We start from the raw sequence: 19,600 nt of genomic DNA, 5'->3' as shown, positions 1-19,600 counted from the left end.
TCTTGTGTTCTTTACTTTCTTGCAGATTCACGGTCGGATTTACGTTGTTCCAATACCTTCCAGTTTTGTGCATCAACATTTGGCGCCTTCTATGGGAATCGACACAAAAAGCTATGTCAGTTCTCTGTCATTTTTTTCGTCTCACCGCCATGAAACCTCACCACAACCTCCACCGTGAATCTGTAGAAACCCAGGAACCCAAAAGTTTTTCCAAAGAATCCATCTCCCCTTCCACTTCCTCACGGACAACGTCGTGCTCCACTGCAACATGGACGACATCAACAAAGACCACAGCTTCCGCCGGAACTGCATCGAATCCCACGTCAGCTTCCCCACCGAGTTCCACTATGAGTTCGACTTGTCTGACTCCAACTCGGCCCTAAACTCCCCTGTCGAGTCCATGGTAAGCTCCACCGAGACCAAGGGAGGCAACAACAGCAGTGACGAAGTATATGGTGATCCAGGGTGAACCCAGCGCTGTCATTCGAAGAAAGAAGATGAGGAAGATGTGCCTTTGTCGGAACCCTAATCCTAAGCATCTCCGTTGCCTTCCACAACCTTTTCGTCGTCTTCATCCACCCCTTGCACACCATTGTCGCCGACAACAGCCCCACCGGCGGTAACTTTTTCAAAATCTCCCAAAGACAGCTCCTTCTTGGTACTCCAAAGTGCAAGTCCAAGCAGGGTGCTCAGGTGTACCTCTGTGATTAGTGCACGCAAGATCAAACATCCACAGTGTATCTACTTCCTGTTGTGTGACCCGTTTCTGTCTCTGCTCTTCTAGTCTTCCTTCCCCATTGATTTTCTGGTAAAGCTTCATAACAATGGAGAAGATGATCACTCTGAGATATCTCTACCGCTCACTGTCATGTAGATCTTATCGATTAGCCGTCGCCAACCAGAAGCTCCTACGCAACTCCCAACCCATCTACTCTTCCGCCGCTGTTGTTCGAGCCCTCTTCAATTCCTCATCCTCAATCGCCAAGGACCTCTCTTCCGGATTTACTGGCTGCAAGTTGGGATCACTTGCCCGAGATCGTCATCCATGATGCGAAGGCGGCATTGTTCCGAGAATACTGATGACTAGACTGGCAAAAAGGTTGTCACTAATGTTTTCCGGGTAGCGGAGGCTGTTGAGGAGTTCGGCGGGATGATTACTAATTTAAAGATGGAACTTGATGACAGCATTGGTGCGAGCGAAGAAAATGTCAAGCCCTTGTCAGATGAGTACGTGAATGCACTCAAGACCATTTACAATCGCTACATTACCTATTTGGATGCATTTGGGCTTGAGGAAACCTATTTGCGGAAGAAGGTTGAGACAAAGTTGGGAACTAAGTTGATATATTTGAAGATAAGATGCAGTGGAATCAGTTCTGAGTGGGAAATATGAACAGGGGAATAATCATCAACCAGCTCACTCTCAGGTGAATAGGGGGATAATCATCAACCAGCTTAGCTCCACCCCCAGCACAACTGTGAAAAAACCTACTATTCTGAGAAAGCCACGAGAAAAGCAACCATGATTCCTTTTGTCTACCAGGTGGAGAGACAGAGAGAGGTGCGGTGGAAAAGAAAAGTAAAAGCAAGGAATAAAGGAAGGAAAGTAATGTCTGGAGATGGAGAAAAGCCGAGGAAGCATGGCACACCCATACCCACTGTCATTGATGAATATTTCATTAAGTTGTCTTCTGCAAACTGGAGCAATTATTGTATAATTATACTGATGTGTAAGAAAAAAATACGTCTAGTACTCCAAAATTATTTGACAACCTGCCGCTATTATCACCAACTAGGTGATCAAAAGTACATCCAGTACTCCAAAATTATTCGGCAGCCTGCCGTTATTATCACCAACCAGGTGATCAAAAGTACGTCAAGTACTTCAAAATTATACATGAGCATCACTCATGTCAATCATGCATAAACATTCATGAGCATCACTCGTGTCAATCATACATAAACATTCATGAGCATCACTTATGTCAACATCTATGAGCATCACTCATGTCAATCAACATAAACATTCATGAGCATCACTCATATCAATCAGCTTTGAAAGCTTCATTTACAAAGCTCCAGCTTCAAAAGCTTCAGAGATCCAGCTTCGAAAGCTTCATTTACAAAGCTACGACTTTAAAAGCTTCATTTACAAAAACTTCAGCTTCAAAGCTTCACTTTCAAAGCTTCACCTACAAAGCTTCAATGCATGGTATACAAAGACCGCCTCCGAACAATCGCCACTTCGGCCCATACATGGATTAAATTTCAAGTCTTCAGCCAACATACTTTATTGACTAAAGACTTGGGGGACTACACTATGTACCACACAGTAACTGGGCCCCATGAAAAATACTTGGGGGACTTAGCCCATTATTTATGTACTGTGGAGCGAACCCTTATTTTATAAAAGGGACTCCCTCACTTTCATTAGAGAGCACCCATTATTCATGTATTGAGGAGCAAACCCTTATTTTATAAAAGGGACTCCCTTACTTTCATTAGAGAGCACCAATTATTCATGTATTGAGGAGCAAGCCCTTATTCTATAAAAGGGACTCCCTCACCATCATTAGAGAAGCATCACTGCCTGCTGAGAAACTATCTCGCCGCAAGCATCCCTCTTAGCCCATCACTTATGTATTGAGGAACGAGCCCTTATTATATAAAAAAGACTACCTCACCATCAGTAGAGAGCATCGCCGCCTGCTGAGCAACTGCATCGCCGCAAACATCAACTCTAGCTCATCATTTATGTATTAAGGAGCGAGCCCTTATTCTATAAAAGGAACTCCCTCACTTTCAACGCCGCAAGCCGAGCCAACCAAGGCAACATAAGTCACAAGCCAAGCAGCCTCGCAACATGTGCTACTTCTAGTTGAGCATCATTTCACATTGAGCACCGCCTCATATCGAGTATCAGTTCTAGACGACATCTAGTTACTTCGGCCTACACATGGACTGAATTTCAAGTTTCCAGCCAAAAGACTTTCTTGACTGAAGACTTGGGGGACTACTGTTGATACCACACATATTGGGCCTCAGACCTTGACACATTGGGCCTCATTACCTAGCCCATAATTATGTAAAATGAGGAACCTCTTATTCTATAAAAGGGGACTCCTCCCCCTTCACAAATCGGACTCTATGAACCTAACAGAGGGCAATACCCTCACAAACACAACAACACTCTCTTCCTCAGGGGGACTCCCCTTAAACTTGTAATCCGTACATACAGTTACAGATAAACAATATCAACATCAGTGTGGACGTAGCCCAAACATTGGGGTAAACCACGATACATCTTGTGTTCTTTACTTTCTTGCAGATTCACGGTCGGATTTACGTTGTTCTAATACTTTCCGGTTTTGTGCATCAACAACCTTCATAAGCTAAATTGAGGTGTTGTGCACAAGCAAGGGCACCATGGCCAAAAGTATTGCAAATCTAGCAACGAGGATGGGAGGAACGGTGAGAAGATGCTGGGCCAAAAAGCCCATAAGCGTTGTTAGAGCCACGGAAGCGAGGGTCATCGTGTTGAAGACGATCACCACTACGATCGCGAAACAGACGGTCGCGGAAACCACCAGCATCGCGATAGCCACTATAGCCGCCACCACCATTGTTGCGAGGCCCATCATTCTGAGGATGACCACCACCACGATCGCCCCCACGAGAGAAACGGCCAGAGCCACGATCACCGCCGCGATCAGAAAATGAGCGACCACGAGAGGTAGAGGAGTCGAGGGAGGCGACCATGACCGAGGCGCTGGAGTCTAGCGGAGTATGAGGATCAGCAAGTTGAAGTTCAGCAGGAGAATAAGAGCCTTAAGATCCGGAAGAAAGATGGGTATGTCACGAGTCTAAGCAACGACAATAGTATTCTCAAATTTGGGGCTGACATTGGACATGACAACCAGCATCATGTCATCGGTAGAAATAGGCGCTCCAGCAAAGGCCAATTGATCGGCAATACCATTGATCTTGTCAAGAAAGTCAAAAATTGAATAATCACCTCGCTTCGTCTGAAAGAAAACAGTACGAAGCTAAAGGATGCGAATTTGGTTCGTAGAAGCAAAACGTTACTGAAGAGCAACCCAAACGTCACGAGCAGTAGCGGCGAGAGCCTGGTAACCAAGAAAGCCATTAATCCAGGAAAAGACAAGTTGGTCATTCTGAACCCATTCAACATACGCGGGGTTGGGTTTAGTAGAAGCTTTGCGGGTATCGTCGGACAAGAACACCGAGGGGCAGAAGGAAGAACCATCAACAAAAGCCATTAATTGACGACTGTGAAGAATAGGAAGCACTTGAGCCAACCAAAGAGAATAGTTGGAAGAGTCAAGGTTGATGGTGATCACATGAGAAATAGGGGGGAAGACGTCAGAGGAATGAGTGGTCAAATTGGTGGAGACAGCCATGGAGAATGGTAGGGATGATCCGAGAAAAAAGGCAATAGTCACTGGCTCTAAGATACCATAAAAGATAACCCAAAGCAGTAGGAATTGCAGACAAAGCAGCAAAAGTAAGAAAATGTAATTTAGCTCAATCCCTCGATACTTTATAGGGTGCATTATCATTGATTTAAATAGTGTACAATGACTTGACTTACAAGTATAATTAATATACAAATAAGACATAAAGGGAATGTTTTAATAATACAGGGAAATTTGAAAATCATGATGAAATAGGAAACAATCCCAAGAGATCATGAAGGTATCATCCTTTAGTTTATGGCCCGTGAACGTATCATCCTATGACGCCTCATGTACTTATTTAAAGAGATATTACCAGTTCTTGGATTCAAAGGCAAATTAGGCCCATCATATATTTTTTCATGAACCCTCATTAACCTATTTGGATCCTCTTGGTCGTCATCAGACTGTCCATCAATATAGCCATCTTGCTCATCCTCCACAATCATGTTGTGTAATATGATGCATGACATCATGATGTAGTTCAATGTTTCTCGACTAAAATTCCCACAACCAATTACAGCTTGACACGTGACACTCGAAATCCTATCCGAAAAATTATTGAGATTTCTTGTCGACAAGAAATCTGCAAAGTTACTTATATATCGGCACATGGCACTTGAAAGTTGTGACGTAAAATTATTGAGATTCCTTATCGACAATAAATCTGTAAAGTTACTCACATATCGACACGTGGCACTCGAAATTCATGACGTAAAATTATTGAGATTCCATCTCAAAAAATTATTGAGGTAGTTTAATTTAAGTAACCATATTAATTCAATTAAAATAATAAATTATATTTGGCCTATGATCCTTTGGCCCCTTCGTTGGAGATAGTAAGAAATATGACATGACACTGTTCATTAAAATATTAATTTCTTGGAGGATTATAGGGCTAAAAAGAGCTATCTGACCCTCCTTTGGTTGGAGATGGCCTAAAGTGTCAGTGAGGAAGTGAGGTGAGAGAGAGAACTGAGTTTTAAACGAACGGTTGAGATTCAATATCAACCAAATTCAATGGCTATTATTAATTCAACTATATATAAAATTTAATCAAAATATTTATCAGTTTGGTACGAGATTACAGGGATATGGTACTGATTCCCATACCAAAATTTTCGTGTTTTTTGGTTTACCAAACTTCGGTATAGTTCAATTTCGGAATTTATTGGTTTAGATTTAGGTTTTTTTTAAGGTTGGTTCTGGGTTTTTGGGTTTTTTTTTTCCAGCCCTAAATCTGATTAGGAATAATTTTTCAAGCGAGAAAATATTTTTTGGGTGTTAACTTCTAATGCTTTGCAAAGAGCAAGATTTTTTTTTTTTTAAGGACAACTGGTGGCAAGCCACAGTTATCCACTCCTTTCGGGAGCCGAGAAGACTCATAGAGGCATTTCAGCCTTCTTTTGGCCACAATTCTGATTTCCACACCAACAACAGGTTTCGAACCCGAGACCTTTAGTTTTTAATTTTAAGAAAGTTCGTAATCCGTTTTTTATCATTGGACCACCAGCTCGTGTTGCAAAGAGCAGGATTTTGGAAGGCGAGGTTTTGTGAGGTCGGGGATCTGATGAAACTTGGTGTTTGGGAGAGTGTGGCACGAAGGCAGCCATGTGGCACGACGACCGCACGTCGGGCATGATTTTTACTTACTCTACTCCCCAGAACTGCTCATTCCAAGTGTATGATCATCCACTTTTGTGGTTGTCGTAATCGTCTTTGGAAAAGGATCTTGGTCGGATTTTTTTTTAAGGATATTAGGAATTTTATGATCGTGATCGTTCATCGTATATTATGTAGTCAGAAATTATTTTAAAATTTAAAATTAAATATAAATAGTATCTAACAAAAATTGACTGCACGATATATAATGAACCGTCACGATCACAAAATCTTTAAGATCCTTAAGAAAAAGATCCGGCGAGGATCCTTTTCCATCGTCTTCCTCGTCGATGTCTGTTTGAGTGGTGGAGGCCGTACTGGCATAGTGTATTCCAAAAAAAAGAATCAATTGACAAATTGTTGGATGAGGCTAGCTAGTTGCATAGTGGGAGTAATTATCATCAAACAGAAACAAATTGACTAATATTTGCTTTGGTTGAAATCCAAGCAAGCTTTAAGGTTAGTATCTAGTGTCTAACTAAAAAGCAACACACATACGAATTGTTTGAGAGGGGGAAAGGGAAAGGGGATAAGCTAGGGTTCCACATTTGGTGGTGAGAGAGTGATGTGAAATAAATAGAGATCTCGTTTTTATGGTGAAAAGATAAAAAAGCAAATTTATGAACGAGATTGGGATAAGAAAATCAATTCCGATAGTCGTAAAGAACTGCAATCTTATCTCGATAAGAAATAATCGATCATGACATAAGCCGATAATGAAGTTATTCTATTGGAGGCAATATTCCTTTTGAAACATTGATATTTCCTTGAACTCCTAAATGAGTGCTCAAAAGCGGTGGTGGAAAACCCCGAAAAATAGGGTCTCCCTTGCTCTTAGGTCTACCAAATTTTCTTGATTAATGAGATAATTACAATACAAGAATGAGATTATCTACCACTAAATCGACGAATTTAAATGAAATTGAGAATTGAGAATTGAGACTTTAGATTGCGAGCAAGTGGATCATCAGAGTCCGAGAGACCATAGATATTTCAAAACGAAGATATTCCAAGTTCTTCAGCCTCTCTTTTTTCAGTCAACAAGTATACAGTTCCTCAATCTGATAAACAATTACATCGTAATAAGACCAGAAAACGATCTTAATTGTTCTTTCAGGTGAATCATATGGTCCAGAGTTCTGAAATCGAAAACGACATCCCGAATTCATGAACCAGGATGCAGTTTCCGACGGACTACAGCACATCTGTAATCTGCTCGCACCTGGTAATCCGATCCAACATTTTGATTCGCTAAAGCTCATCACCCAAGCCAGGCTGAGTCCGCCATGGAACGAGTTTAGATTTGTGCTGCTGCAGTTTCAGCTGAATTCACCTCTCCATCAACAGAAACAGTCGTGGCAGTCTCTTTCGCAAAACCATCGTCCCCCGCTGCCTGGACAGTGCCTTCAATTTCTGTCATGTTCTGCGGCATCTCAACTTTTTGATCCTTAGATACTTCAGGATCATTTACCTTCAGGTTTTCAGATGCAACCACATTGTCGGAAACATTATCTCCCTCAACAGCAGAAGGCATTTTATCAGGTAAGTTTACATCCTCCGCTGGCATCGCATGAACCTTTTCGGCATCAATGTCCATATCACCTTCTGGGGCTGTTGAAGCCTGTTCCTGCACACCATCCATTTGCTGAATTGTTGCTTCACCATCAGATGCACCACCGGGAACAGCTTTTCCAAGCTCATCTGAGGCAGTTACAGGATCAGGATTTTCAGTTGTCTGCAGAACAGTCACATCTGCTGCAGCCTCAGGCAACTCCAGATCAGAATTCCTCGCAGCAATTTCTTGTTTTTCTGCTTCTGCTCTGAGTTCATCCATGCGGTGCTGTACCCTTTCCACCTCGACTACAAGATCCCCATACTGCTTCTGTAGTTGCCGCTCAAGCTCCTTTTGATTCTGAACTTCCTCCCAGATATTATTTATCCTGTGTGTTGCCGCTAATCTTTCTTGCTTCTGTAAAGCTTTAAAGCACTCAAGTTCTTTTGCAGCGGTGTCAATCTGCTTAAACGTTTCCTCAATTTTTGGCCACAGACCCTCTTTAGCCCGCATCTGGACAATAAAAAAAAGTGCAATTAGTTAATAATCTATAAATTTGGCCTAAAAAAAAGATGAAATGCAGCCAAAGATAATTGTTGGCTACTCTTCTTTGGGAAGTGATTGCAATTTTTCTCTTCTTGCACTCACCTTATATTTCTGGCCTTTGAATTGAATGAATCAGAGGAGAACCGAAGGACAGAAATAAAGGGCGTGTGCACATGGAGAAAAAGGGTGTGTGGATATCATTTCCCTTTTCTTTTTAGGAAATCTATATGTCAACGCTTTGGGTTCCGCACACCATCAGATGGCGATGAATCTTATTCAATGCCAAAGGTTAAATATATGGAGTCCAATGTCCAGCATTATTTCTTTGAATAATTGTTTAAAGTACGAGTCTTCCGTAGATAAGGAGAGGTTATAATTTTATAATTCAAGACTAATGCCTATGAACTTGCACAATGCTCAAATTTTCCAAAGTGCTGCAAAAATTTCTGTTAATTTACGGTTCTAAAATTTAGTAATATAAAGTCCCACTTTCACTCTCAAAGGGAACTAATGATGTTAGCTCAAGATCGAATAAAAACCCAAGAAATCAGCATAAAATTCAGTAAGTATACCTCATAACCATATGTGCGGACTTTAACCTTGTTCTCAATGCTTGCTGCTTTCTGGATATCATCATCCATCTTCCTCTTCACATTCTCAAACTCATTCTGTAAAGCTGCAAGCTTCTCCATATTTCCAGCAACACTTGATAGACCATAAGCTCCACGAGTAGGGAAGTACATGAGATCGTTCAGGCAAGTTTTGTGTGCTTCAAGAAATTCATCAAGGGATTCGTTTTCATGCCCCATTGCAACACGAAGAATTTCTGCATCTTCCTTTATCAATGAATCAGCCTGCATATAACATGGCAATCATCAAAAACATGGAGCTGTATAATCATTAGTCATGCTCAAAGGTAGTCTATAAATCAAAAGACATCAGGTCAAAATGTATAGACAAACAGTGGGCAAATGAATTAAACTGCGAAGAAAAAATCAGGAATTAGTCATGCTCACTCTCCCTCTCTCTCTCTCACTCTCACATAACACATCTGATATTCTGCACAGAATTGGGAAGAAAAACCAGACATTAGTCATGCTCACTCACTCTCTCTCTCTCTCTCTCTCTCTCTCTCTCTCTCTCTCTCTCTCTCTCTCTCTCTCTCTCTCTCTCTCTCTCTCAACACATCAGATATTTCTGCATAGAATTGGGAAGAAAAATCTTTTATCATATATATGTTGAAAATGTATAAATATGAATTCATGTATTTTAACATATCAAAATATATCATCCCTACCCATTGAAAACGTATTGCTTAAAAATGATGAGATGTTTGCCAACGCAGATACACGAAAATGAAAACAACATTTTCTGTACTATATCATAGAAAATAAATTGAAGAAACAAAGGCAGTGCCACCACACCAAGCATCTGTGTCCAGAATATAAAGGCGGATGCATATGAAAACAAGAAGACAAAAATGACCTCACGAAATCAGCAATTATAGAAAAAGAATAACACATAAGAGGAACTAAAAACATACATCTTTCAGTTCATCTTCTTCAAAATCTTCTATCACAGGGACAGTACTAGGTCCATTGGCACTGCGCTTGGAACCTTTCTTTTTTCGTTTGTCTACTTTCTCAGTAAGCGGATACTTGGCATTATCATGCTCTAGTAGGCTAAGAAGTTCTGCTTTAACCATTTCATCAGCCTGCTCAATATGAGTAGGAGGAACAAATGAACTCCTATCTCCATCTGCTTTTATCAAGGAATTTCTGATGAGTTCCAATGAGGCAGCAGGAGGTCTAGGGAGCTCCCTCTGCAATACTTTTGATCTCTTCCTAAGTAATGCTTGCTGGCGTGCTTCTTCCTCAGCCCTTTCTCTAGCTAGCCTATCAGACATGTCCTCTTCAATCTTCTCCTCAGGTTCTTCATTATCCTCTGGAGCTGGTTGTACGACAATTTGGTACTCATTCTTAGGCTGTGGTAAACTTCCAAAACCAAACTGCAAGTTTCTTCGCTGCTCCAGTTTTGCACTATTAGGTGTATCTATTTCTTCATTGATACGAAGCTCATCCCTAATGGGAGTCCCCTTTGGGGTCATGCCAAAAGAATCCCTTGATGGCGTCATGCCAATTCTAGGCGTAAGACCCGTTCTTGGAGTCAGGCCGGCACCTCCAGGAGTTGCAGAAGGAGTAAGCATCATATTTGGAGTTTGAATTTCCTTTTTTCTAGGAGTGACCCCAGAAAAATCTGATGGGTGCAACTCTGGATTATCTCCTCCTAATAATGGTGTCTGAGACTCTCTCAACCTGGCCAAATTTTCTGCTTCCATCATTATAGCATCACCCTTACCAGTAGGTGTTCTTTGAGGTGTTCGTGAAGGTGTCATTCCCAGCCTTGGTGTCTGGGAATAATTTGCAAGAAGAGCTCGAGTTGCACCACTACCTTCAGCAAATTCTTCAGCTGCAAGATCATTAGCATAACCCATCTTTGCAATTTCCTCCAACTCATTGTCCGAAATTTGGGGTGCAGGAAGCATCAGTTTTGATCTCTTCCTAACTGTTTCCGGATCATTCATCTTGTTGGCTTGTAGTATAGCTGATGGAGCATCCTGTCTTTGAGCAATTTTGTTCTTAGCAATATCTTGCTTTCTCAACTGCGCTTCCACATCAATCCTTCTCTTCCCCTCGAGTTCCTCAATAGTCGTAGGGAAGTTAGGCTGCTCCACTGGTCTATCTTCATCAGCAACATCATAAAAGCCTGGAGGAGGCTTTTTCTCAAAGGGAATTTCCGCATTGTAGTCTATTCCCTTCCTTTTCCTCTTTCGCTGCCTAGTGTCAATGCCAGCAGCCTTTAATTCTCTCCTTTTCTGCAGCGAAGCAAGCCTTCTGGCCTCTTCAAGCTGTTTCTCCCTGGCTTTCCTTTTAGCCTTCTTTCCCCTAGTGTTTGCTAACCGAGCTCGCGCCTCTGAAAGCATCTCCTTCTCATCCTCATCCATATCAACAGGATCAGGACGAGCAGGCTTCGACTCGGGATTTGGGTCAATCTCTCCAGGCCGCAACTTCCGTGGATCATCACCCGGTTCATAATTCTCATCCTTAACACAAGCTGCATCAAGCAGTTTCTCATACCGCTCAAGGCACTGCGACGGAGTACGACCAACAATCGGGGCAATGGTTCTCCATTGTGTAGGCATGAGCTTAGCAAGATGTAGAAGCTTCTCATCCTCTTCTCTAGTCCACTCAGTCTGCAAGAATCGGGATTATTGAATCAGCATTACAAACTCACCCAACTAAAATCCCAGCTAAAAATTTCCTAGAACATCAAAATTTCATAACTTTCTCCCACCTCAGTGCAAATCAAATATTTGAACCACCGAGACGAATGCCAGTATAACCAAACATTATAAACCCTAATCGAAATCGGTTTCCACAATCGACACACAAAACCTAAAAGCTCAAGCTGCAATCTTTCACCGTCTAACATTCAAAACAGAACATAAATCACAATAATGCACAAAATTTATCAGAAAATAAAGCAAAAGATTACCTTTTTGATGGAGGGGTCGAGCCACTCGTACCATCTCGCCTTACACTGCTTAGCCGATTTGCGAACCAAGAGCGACGAGATTCGAGCCCACTGGTTCTTCCCATACTTCATGACCGCCGCCTTGAGGATCTCATCCTCCGTGTTCTTCCACACACCTCCTTTGATCATAATCCTCATCTTGCCCTACTTTTCTTCGATTCAAACCCTAATAATTGACGATTGGTACCAAAACCCTAGGGTTTTTCGACTGGGACGCAACGGAGAAGATAATCGGAGAATCCCCCGGGGGTTTAAGAATCGGTGACTTCTGGATTTGATAAAACCCTAGCGCGCGGGCACATCCCTCTCTCTCTCTCTCTCTCCCCTCTCTCTCTGTGATATTTCAGCTCTCTATAATTTGAGGAGTGGATAAAAACAGAAGATCTGCAAAAAAAATAATAAATAAATAAAAAATTAGTAATCGTTTTGGAGGAGGGAAGAGGAATTACAATTAAGAAATAGCAAGTGGAGGAAATAGGAATTTAAGGGCTTGATATATGGACCAGCCCAAACCATTTGATCTTGGATGGTAGCACTATTTTGAGAATGTAAATTAAACGGTTAAAGGATTTGTGAATTTTAACGAAAATTTTTCGCTATTATTAATTTTAATGAAAAATAATATTTTTACATTAAAAAGTCAATTCTGATATTATTCACTTTACCTTTTATTTTGTCTTTAGCTTTAAATTTAGGGGTATGATATCCACACACCCTTTTTACTTCTCTTACACATTTTTGGTTTTCGACCTTCAGATTGAATGAATTGAAGAAGATCAACGGACAAAAATTAACAAGGGGTGTGTGAAAAGTAAAAATTGATGTGTGGATAGCACATCCCTAAATTTAAAGTTTTCAATTCATTTTCATTAGTTTTCCTAATATGATTTGATAAATTTTTTTAAGGATGAACATGAAAGTAAACAGTTGTGATCATCACGTAATATTGCAGTATGAGAAGATAGGTTGAAAATGTAAACGAGAAAACCCAACTAAGAAAGCTAATAGCATCTCTCGATCGTATAAAAGAGGCATGATAATCATTTTAGGATGGTGTTATCCACACACTTCTTTTTATCTTCCATACACTTCTCTCAATTTTTAGTTTTCGAATCGAATGAATTAAAGATGATCAAATGACATAAATTAACATGGAATGTGTGAAAAGTAAAGGGAGATATCTAGATAGCACCACCCATCATTTTATACCTTCTTTGCCTATTCCAAGAAGGTTTTTCTTTAGTTATAGATGTAAACATGGAGAAATTTTTAGGGGTACGGGCACTTGTATTAGGTGGTGTTCCCACCAGTGAGAATTTGATACTTAGATATTCTTTTCTTTCTTCTTAATTAACTAAATTTAGGTGTTAAATTCTCATAGGTAGGGAACACCACCTGGCACAAGTACCAGGAACACATAAAAATTTCTCATAAACAAGGAAGCTAGAGAATAGACAATGAATAACATAACAAGGCTCAAACTGAAAATCCTGAACAATATGAGATATAAAAAGAATTAGTCCAAGTAGATAGGCAATCACATTATCACGACAACATGAATTAATAACATCACGTAACAGTGATAGTAAAGGACCTCTCTGTCCATTGCTAAAGGAAAGATTACCTTCATGGTCGCTGTTATCTTTATTGTATACTGAATTCTCATTCACATATTTGTTACAATACTAACCATTTAACTCGAACATTTCAAAAAGTTGATCTCCAAAAAAAAAAAAAAAAAAAAAAAAAAATCGAACCGTTCAACTGAAACCAAAATTCCGTAGTCTTCTGCTACTCTAACTTTGGTATACATCTCCATCATGCAGTACTAAATTTTCAAGGCTCTCCTGCCTTCATAAAGAGGTCGTACCTTTGGGATATGTGATTCAGGATTCTACTAGGTTGTTCATGTTGAAGTTCTCGTGATTCACTTAACATGTAAAGACTTCTCCGCCTGAAAGAAAGATTTTCTTGATCTCTTCTTTATTGTATATTGAAGTTCTAATTCATGATAAATTTTTTATTGTGACCGGAACACGAGTGGTATACTACATGTTTTTATATAAGTGGTGATAAATTTTATTTTTTAAGTTATTAACTTTTTAACACACATATCTCACAATTTGTATAATGATACGTGGTGTACCACTCTGTGTTCCGGTTACACTGAAAAATCTCTCCTCGTTCATATATGTTACAATGTTAACCAATTAACGCAACCTCTCAAAATTGAAAACAGGAATTCAAACTCTTCTGTATGCCCTTCTCTAATTATGCTACATCTCCATCATGCAGTACTACTCTTTGGAGCCTCTCCTGCTTTCATAAAGAGGTTGTACCAAAAATCTATGTCCTCAATACTGGTCTTGGAACCATCATTGTTCGGGATTGGTACGGCAGGGTTGGAAGAGGAAGGAGGCTCATGAATTAACCCCGGAACTGGAAAAGTACTTTTTGACGAGAAGTGCTTCTGCTGATCATAATCATCAAGTCTAAAATACGTTCTTGATCTCTTCTTCAAGTGAGAGTGCCAGAAGTTCTTTATTTCGTTGTCTGTCCGGCCTGGCAAGCTCGACGCAATGGCAGACCATCTGGAGACAGTAATACAACAACATCAATCAATTAATATTTTGGTCATATTTAAGCATATAAATCAATTTTCGTTCAGCAAAGTATATATTTACATTTATAGGAGATTTAGGAGTTCTTCCATCTCATAGTACATATAGCCAGCAAATTAATCATACGTCCTATTTTGTGAATCCTAGTATGATGATCAGTTAACTAGTCCATGCATACACAAAGAAATTTGCGTGTGTGTGTGTGTGTGTGTGTGTGAGAGAGAGAGAGAGAGTGATGAGGATGAGCAGCTGAGAGCTAAAGTAGCCTTGATTTTTAATTTAACTTCCCAACTTAGCCTAATACACTGAACCGGGAGAAGACTTAATTACATGGAACGAGTTCATTATCACCATGGCATCCCGGCCCAATCTATTTATAAGTTTTCTAAAATAAGGCAAGGTAGCAATGAACCCGTCTCTCTCCTAAACTGAAGTAGGTAGGCTAGCTACAGGAAAATAAATTGGACAACATATAATATATAGGGTTTTGATGAATAGGTTGTGAGATGAGTAATTAGTTGACTGGAAGTAGGAAACAGAAAATAGTAAACCAGAGAAGATCAGTTCCTGTTTCCAAGAAGTTTATGCAGGTTGAGGATAGTTTCTTCTTCTTCCCTGCTAAAGTTCCCCCGTTTAATGTCCGGCCGCAAGTAGTTAAACCACCGAAGCCTGCAACTCTTTCCACACCTCAATAGACCTATAAAGCAAATAATTAATTAGATACTACAATCCATGCATAACAAAGTTCATAGTCTATATGTACGAGCCGCAATTCTTAGCAGGGATATGATCTCGTTTCGCTGTATTTGACTCACCAGCTTGTTTTGGAAGCGCTCTCCAATTCGCATGTCCATATTGTTGGATGTGAGAAATCAATATCTCATCTTCTTCATGCGTCCACGGTCCCTTCTTCATTCCCATCTTCTCACAACAAGGTGAAGGAGCTGGAGCCCTCACCATTTTCTCCCCTAGTTAACTAGGTAGCTAACTCAGACATGCACTACCCTCTCTCTCTCTCTCTCTCTCTCTCTCTCTCTCTCTCTCTCTCTCTCTCTCTCTCTCTCCCTCTCTTTTTCTCCCCAAGTTAACTAGGTAGCTAACTCAGACATGCACTACCCTCCCTCTCTCTATCTATTTCTCTCTCTCTCTCTCTCTCTCTCTCTCTCTCTCTCTCTCTCTCTCTCTAGATGCGCATGGGCAATGGATCGTTGATCACTAAGGGGATGGACTACTGGGGTACTTCAAACCCTAACTTTTATGGTTGAACAAAAGCAGATAAATTAAGAATCCATTTCAGACATGTGCTTTTGTTCGGCTCTATAGTATATCCTTCTCGGTTAGAAACTTAGAAGAACACTTTCGGTGCCGAATGGTCAAATATACCGTGCGCCACTAGAGAAGTAGAAAGCTGCCAAATTGATATCAAATACATATTATTCCAAGCCGCCCTGCTATAAAAAAAACTATGTCTAATTGTCTATTGGGGAGAAAAACATGCATGTTTTTTTATGCAATATGCATTGTACATTTCATACATAATTATATAGTAAAACTCTAATTAGATTCATTACTCTATTATCTTGTGAGTATTAATACATAAGAAATATTGCCAATGTGCTATATATTAACTGCATGCACTTTGTATAGTTGAAGGAAAAATTTTATAAGATGACAAAAGGCCAGCGATATATTTTATGGCACATAATGTTGGGAGGTCAATCATCAACACGTGCAAAATATGTGTATAGCAAAGATAAGAATGCTTTGTTGGATGTATGGATACACAAGAAATGACATGATTAAGACGAGGATGATAAGATGAGAGAAAATCGGTTAAGTTGGTTTAGATATGAATGGAAAACCTATAGATGCTCCGGTTAGAAGATACGATTACGAGACAAACTTAGAAAGAGACTCTAAGAAAAGACATGGAGTCCTTAGAGCTAACAGAAGACTTGATGCAAAACCAAATGAAATGACATTCTAGAATTGATATAACTAACCTCACTTAGTGAAATAAGACTTTCTTGTTATTGTATGCATTTTGCATATACTTATATTGTCCATCTGTGAATTTAGATTCAACACTTTAAATTCTAATCAATAGTCCAAGTTCAGGATTGGTTCATAACCATTTTGTGCTGATGGAATCATGCACTGTCCTCTCTTTTTGCGGAGAATTGAAGTCAACAATCGCGCATGCACCATTGAGTTGAACATAATCAATTAATTTCTAAAAGAAGCTTAAATTAATTCTTCAAAGTTAATCCATCAGTCTTCAGACGAAGTACTCATTTTTATCACACCTGCTTAAGTAATCATAATACAGATCTTGACTATGTTTGGTGCAAGATCTCTCTAATTGCACTTTGTTAAGAAAGTCTAGCCACCTAAGTGAGACTGACTTTTCATACATACACGTCAAATTAGCAATTTTATTTCCATGTCCAATCCCTCATGCGTGATCGACTTTGAGAAAAAAATGTTGGAATAATTAGGGTCTAATTGCTATATTAAATCACATAGAAAATTAAGAAATAATTCATGCAATTATATAACAAAGTAATGCATGCACATGAGTAACCAATATTAAATGAACATGACATAATGGATTAAAAAATCTGAAAATACGGTTGAGGCAAGTGTTTGACACTTTGTTCTTAAGACAAGTTTACACCCCACTACGGTGCTCATGGTTGATCGGCGCTTGTCTCCCAAGATACAACAACCACGTCCTTGTAATAGTAGCACTCCAAATCACAAGGCTCCATGAACCACGATTATGTTGATAACTCTCTCATATAGACATAATGAGACTCTCTAATATTTAGTGCACTATGATTATGTAAAACAATGAACAATTATTTTTGTTTATAGGGGTTTCCCTATTTATAGAATTTGAGATACTTCTTTGGAAATCATTTGATTATTCATGAAGAGTTAAAAGTTGCAACTTTTCATTTGAAGAGAGACATCTTTCTACCCAAAAAAATTCCACTTCTAATTTCCATTCAATTAATAAGTTTAATATACAATAATATTATTATTAAATTTTCCAACATAAAAACCTCCAAATTTCACAAATTAGAAAAACAAGTCTCCAATGTTCGAAGGAAACTTATATAAAGATGTCACTTCAATTGTATCCGAGTGAGTTATAAACTGTTGTGCACTTGAACTTTGGACTAGGATTCTCTCCCCTCCTCTTTCCATCCCCTTCCATCCCCTTCTCTCACATTCTTTATTTTGTCTTTCTCTTTCTATAAAAAATTAATATAAAATGTTGACGTGGCTTAACCGTGACCGTTCAACTAGGAGAAAAGGGAAAAGGAGAAGAAAAAAAGAGGGGAGAGAATCATACTCCTTGAACTTTTCTCACAACTTGTATGATTGATTTAAGATAATCATATGAATTTCTTAAAACGTAAGTCGTTTGTTTGATCGCACGGTGTAAGTCATTCTCACAATACTACATGTGAGTGAGTGAGATATTTAAGTGTAACCATTTCTGAATCACATAAACTGGAATTCAATAGACCCACATCAACTTACTGTGAAAGGAATAACATAAACTAGACCAGTTTTGAACGATATGTAGCTCAAGTGCTACAGTAATGCTAGATTGGACATCGACAGACCTACGTAAGTAAAGGCCCAAAGGACGCCGACGAATCCCATTTTTCACATCAAGAAAACTTTCCAATATTATGAAGTCCAGGTAAAATTTGGTTTAGCACCACCATTTAGTGCTATTTAAAGGCAGATCCATTAGAAAAGCAGTTGGGTCCCGAACCCCTATAGAATAGAAGAAGAAAATGGCTTGGAAGGTTCTATGGGGACCTTGTGGCAGTCTAGTTCGAGACCCGATAATGACCACGAAGTATGCGATGTAATGTTTGTTTGGTAGGGCTCGACATGTGACGATCGACAACATGGCTCGGCAGATGCTGACAAGTATCGGCAACGTGGTTCACCATATGTCGAAAGGGTGACCAAGTGCTCAACAAAACCCTTCACTTACATAATTCGGCATAAATCAACTGAACTTGACAAAAATTGTGCCTACAAAAAATATAAACTTTTACTCAAGAACCCAGGAGGTATGATTCTTGAGTTAGCAACGGATGAAAAATTTCATGTTCGATTCATAGCGTGTTGGGTTACCAACTCAATTGTCATGTTCAACTCTCGTTCAATATCACCATGTGATTACCTTTTAAAGCGTATTTGTGTCAAACCGATATTGACATATATTTTACGAAATAACTAAAATGATTTACCATGAACAAACTACAAGATCATTTCTATCGATTTTCAATGTCATGGACTAAAATAAGAAATAATACAAACCTCAAAAAAAAAAAAAAAAAAAAAAAACCCTTATCTAAAAGCATATTGTTTCACATATGCTAGTGATGATAATTGATGTCAACTTCGTATGGATTCCACATACATATCACCAAACAATTTCAATTACTAAAAGAACAATAATCGACTAATTCATTATTTTAAGATGTCATTTATCAATGGAGTTTTCCCCAAAAGGAATAACTTATGAGCCAAATTGCTTGCATGTCTCTTGTTTGTGCTTATAACCCAACTCACCAAGCAGAGTTTTTTAGTGTGCATGGAACATGGGCAGACGTCATGTATTATTATACAAGTAAACGAATATGTAAAAAAAAATTCTTCTACTTGTATAATAACATATAACGTACCGTCCCATGTTATGAACACATTAAAAAATCTCTCATCGTCAACTTCATCCAACTGTCAGACGGTTGATGAAAATATAAATCCATCATTAACAACAAACCAAATTACATATAATAATACGAAGTTGAAATATAAATTCGGCTCACCAAATCATGTAAAAGAAGCATGCTGTGCTTACATCAGAATCTAAATAATTGATCTAGCTAAATTAATCAGTAGGTAACGTGAAGCATTTTTAAAAGATTAAAATAATGATAACCTCGGATTAGTGATTAACATAAAATAATGACATGTTTAAAGTGATGCATGACGACAAGATATTCAATTTTGCATGCTATGCTTATTTATAGGTAACCTTGTATCCCAATAAATGAAGGAACAATGGCCAGGAAAAACAATAACGGCATCATACAAATTGAAATGATAATATGTAG

At 39.2% G+C, this 19,600-nt stretch overlaps 2 protein-coding genes and 1 pseudogene across 3 annotated transcripts; 1 reads left to right on the top strand and 2 right to left on the bottom strand.

Annotated features, from left to right (window-relative positions):
• The first annotated feature begins 824 nt into the window (after positions 1-824).
• On the top strand, positions 825-1,393 carry LOC126618315 (succinate dehydrogenase subunit 5, mitochondrial-like; annotated as a pseudogene).
• A 5,673-nt stretch (positions 1,394-7,066) lies between these two features.
• Positions 7,067-12,274, bottom strand: LOC126618805 (cell division cycle 5-like protein). Its single transcript, XM_050286977.1, has 4 exons — positions 11,791-12,274; positions 9,779-11,488; positions 8,808-9,089; positions 7,067-8,202 (listed from the first exon to the last, which is right to left on the bottom strand). Exons 1-4 carry the CDS (start codon positions 11,965-11,967, stop codon positions 7,435-7,437), a joined length of 2,937 nt encoding a protein of 978 aa, XP_050142934.1. The 5' UTR covers positions 11,968-12,274; the 3' UTR covers positions 7,067-7,434.
• Positions 12,275-13,984: 1,710 nt separating this feature from the next.
• On the bottom strand, positions 13,985-15,771 carry LOC126618806 (transcription factor MYB4-like). 2 transcript variants are annotated; one of them, XM_050286979.1, is made up of 4 exons: positions 15,515-15,771; positions 15,266-15,478; positions 15,021-15,147; positions 13,985-14,423 (listed from the first exon to the last, which is right to left on the bottom strand). In XM_050286979.1, exons 2-4 carry the CDS (start codon positions 15,408-15,410, stop codon positions 14,117-14,119), a joined length of 579 nt encoding a protein of 192 aa, XP_050142936.1. In that variant the 5' UTR covers positions 15,411-15,478; positions 15,515-15,771; the 3' UTR covers positions 13,985-14,116. The 2 variants fall into 2 exon arrangements, with proteins under 2 accessions (XP_050142936.1, XP_050142935.1); XM_050286978.1 differs by having other exon boundaries at positions 15,266-15,771.
• Positions 15,772-19,600: the final 3,829 nt, after the last annotated feature.

The sequence above is a fragment of the Malus sylvestris genome, chromosome 4, assembly GCF_916048215.2.
Source record: "Malus sylvestris chromosome 4, drMalSylv7.2, whole genome shotgun sequence".
Lineage (NCBI taxonomy): Eukaryota > Viridiplantae > Streptophyta > Magnoliopsida > Rosales > Rosaceae > Malus > Malus sylvestris.
The sequence above is the reverse complement of the archived record's forward strand: the minus strand, read 5'-3'. Positions and strand labels throughout refer to the sequence as shown.

Coding starts and splice junctions, on each gene's coding strand:
- LOC126618805 (XM_050286977.1), bottom strand. CDS start 11,967: ATGAGGATTATGATCAAAGGAGGTGTGTGGAAGAACACGGAGGATGAG. Junction 11,489..11,790: donor TCGACCCCTCCATCAAAAAG/GTAATCTTTTGC, acceptor CGATTCTTGCAG/ACTGAGTGGACTAGAGAAGA. Junction 9,090..9,778: donor AAGAAGATGAACTGAAAGAT/GTATGTTTTTAG, acceptor TGTTATATGCAG/GCTGATTCATTGATAAAGGA.
- LOC126618806 (XM_050286978.1), bottom strand. CDS start 15,410: ATGGTGAGGGCTCCAGCTCCTTCACCTTGTTGTGAGAAGATGGGAATG. Junction 15,148..15,265: donor AGCGCTTCCAAAACAAGCTG/GTGAGTCAAATA, acceptor TTTGCTTTATAG/GTCTATTGAGGTGTGGAAAG. Junction 14,424..15,020: donor CTGCATAAACTTCTTGGAAA/CAGGAACTGATC, acceptor TATTACTGTCTC/CAGATGGTCTGCCATTGCGT.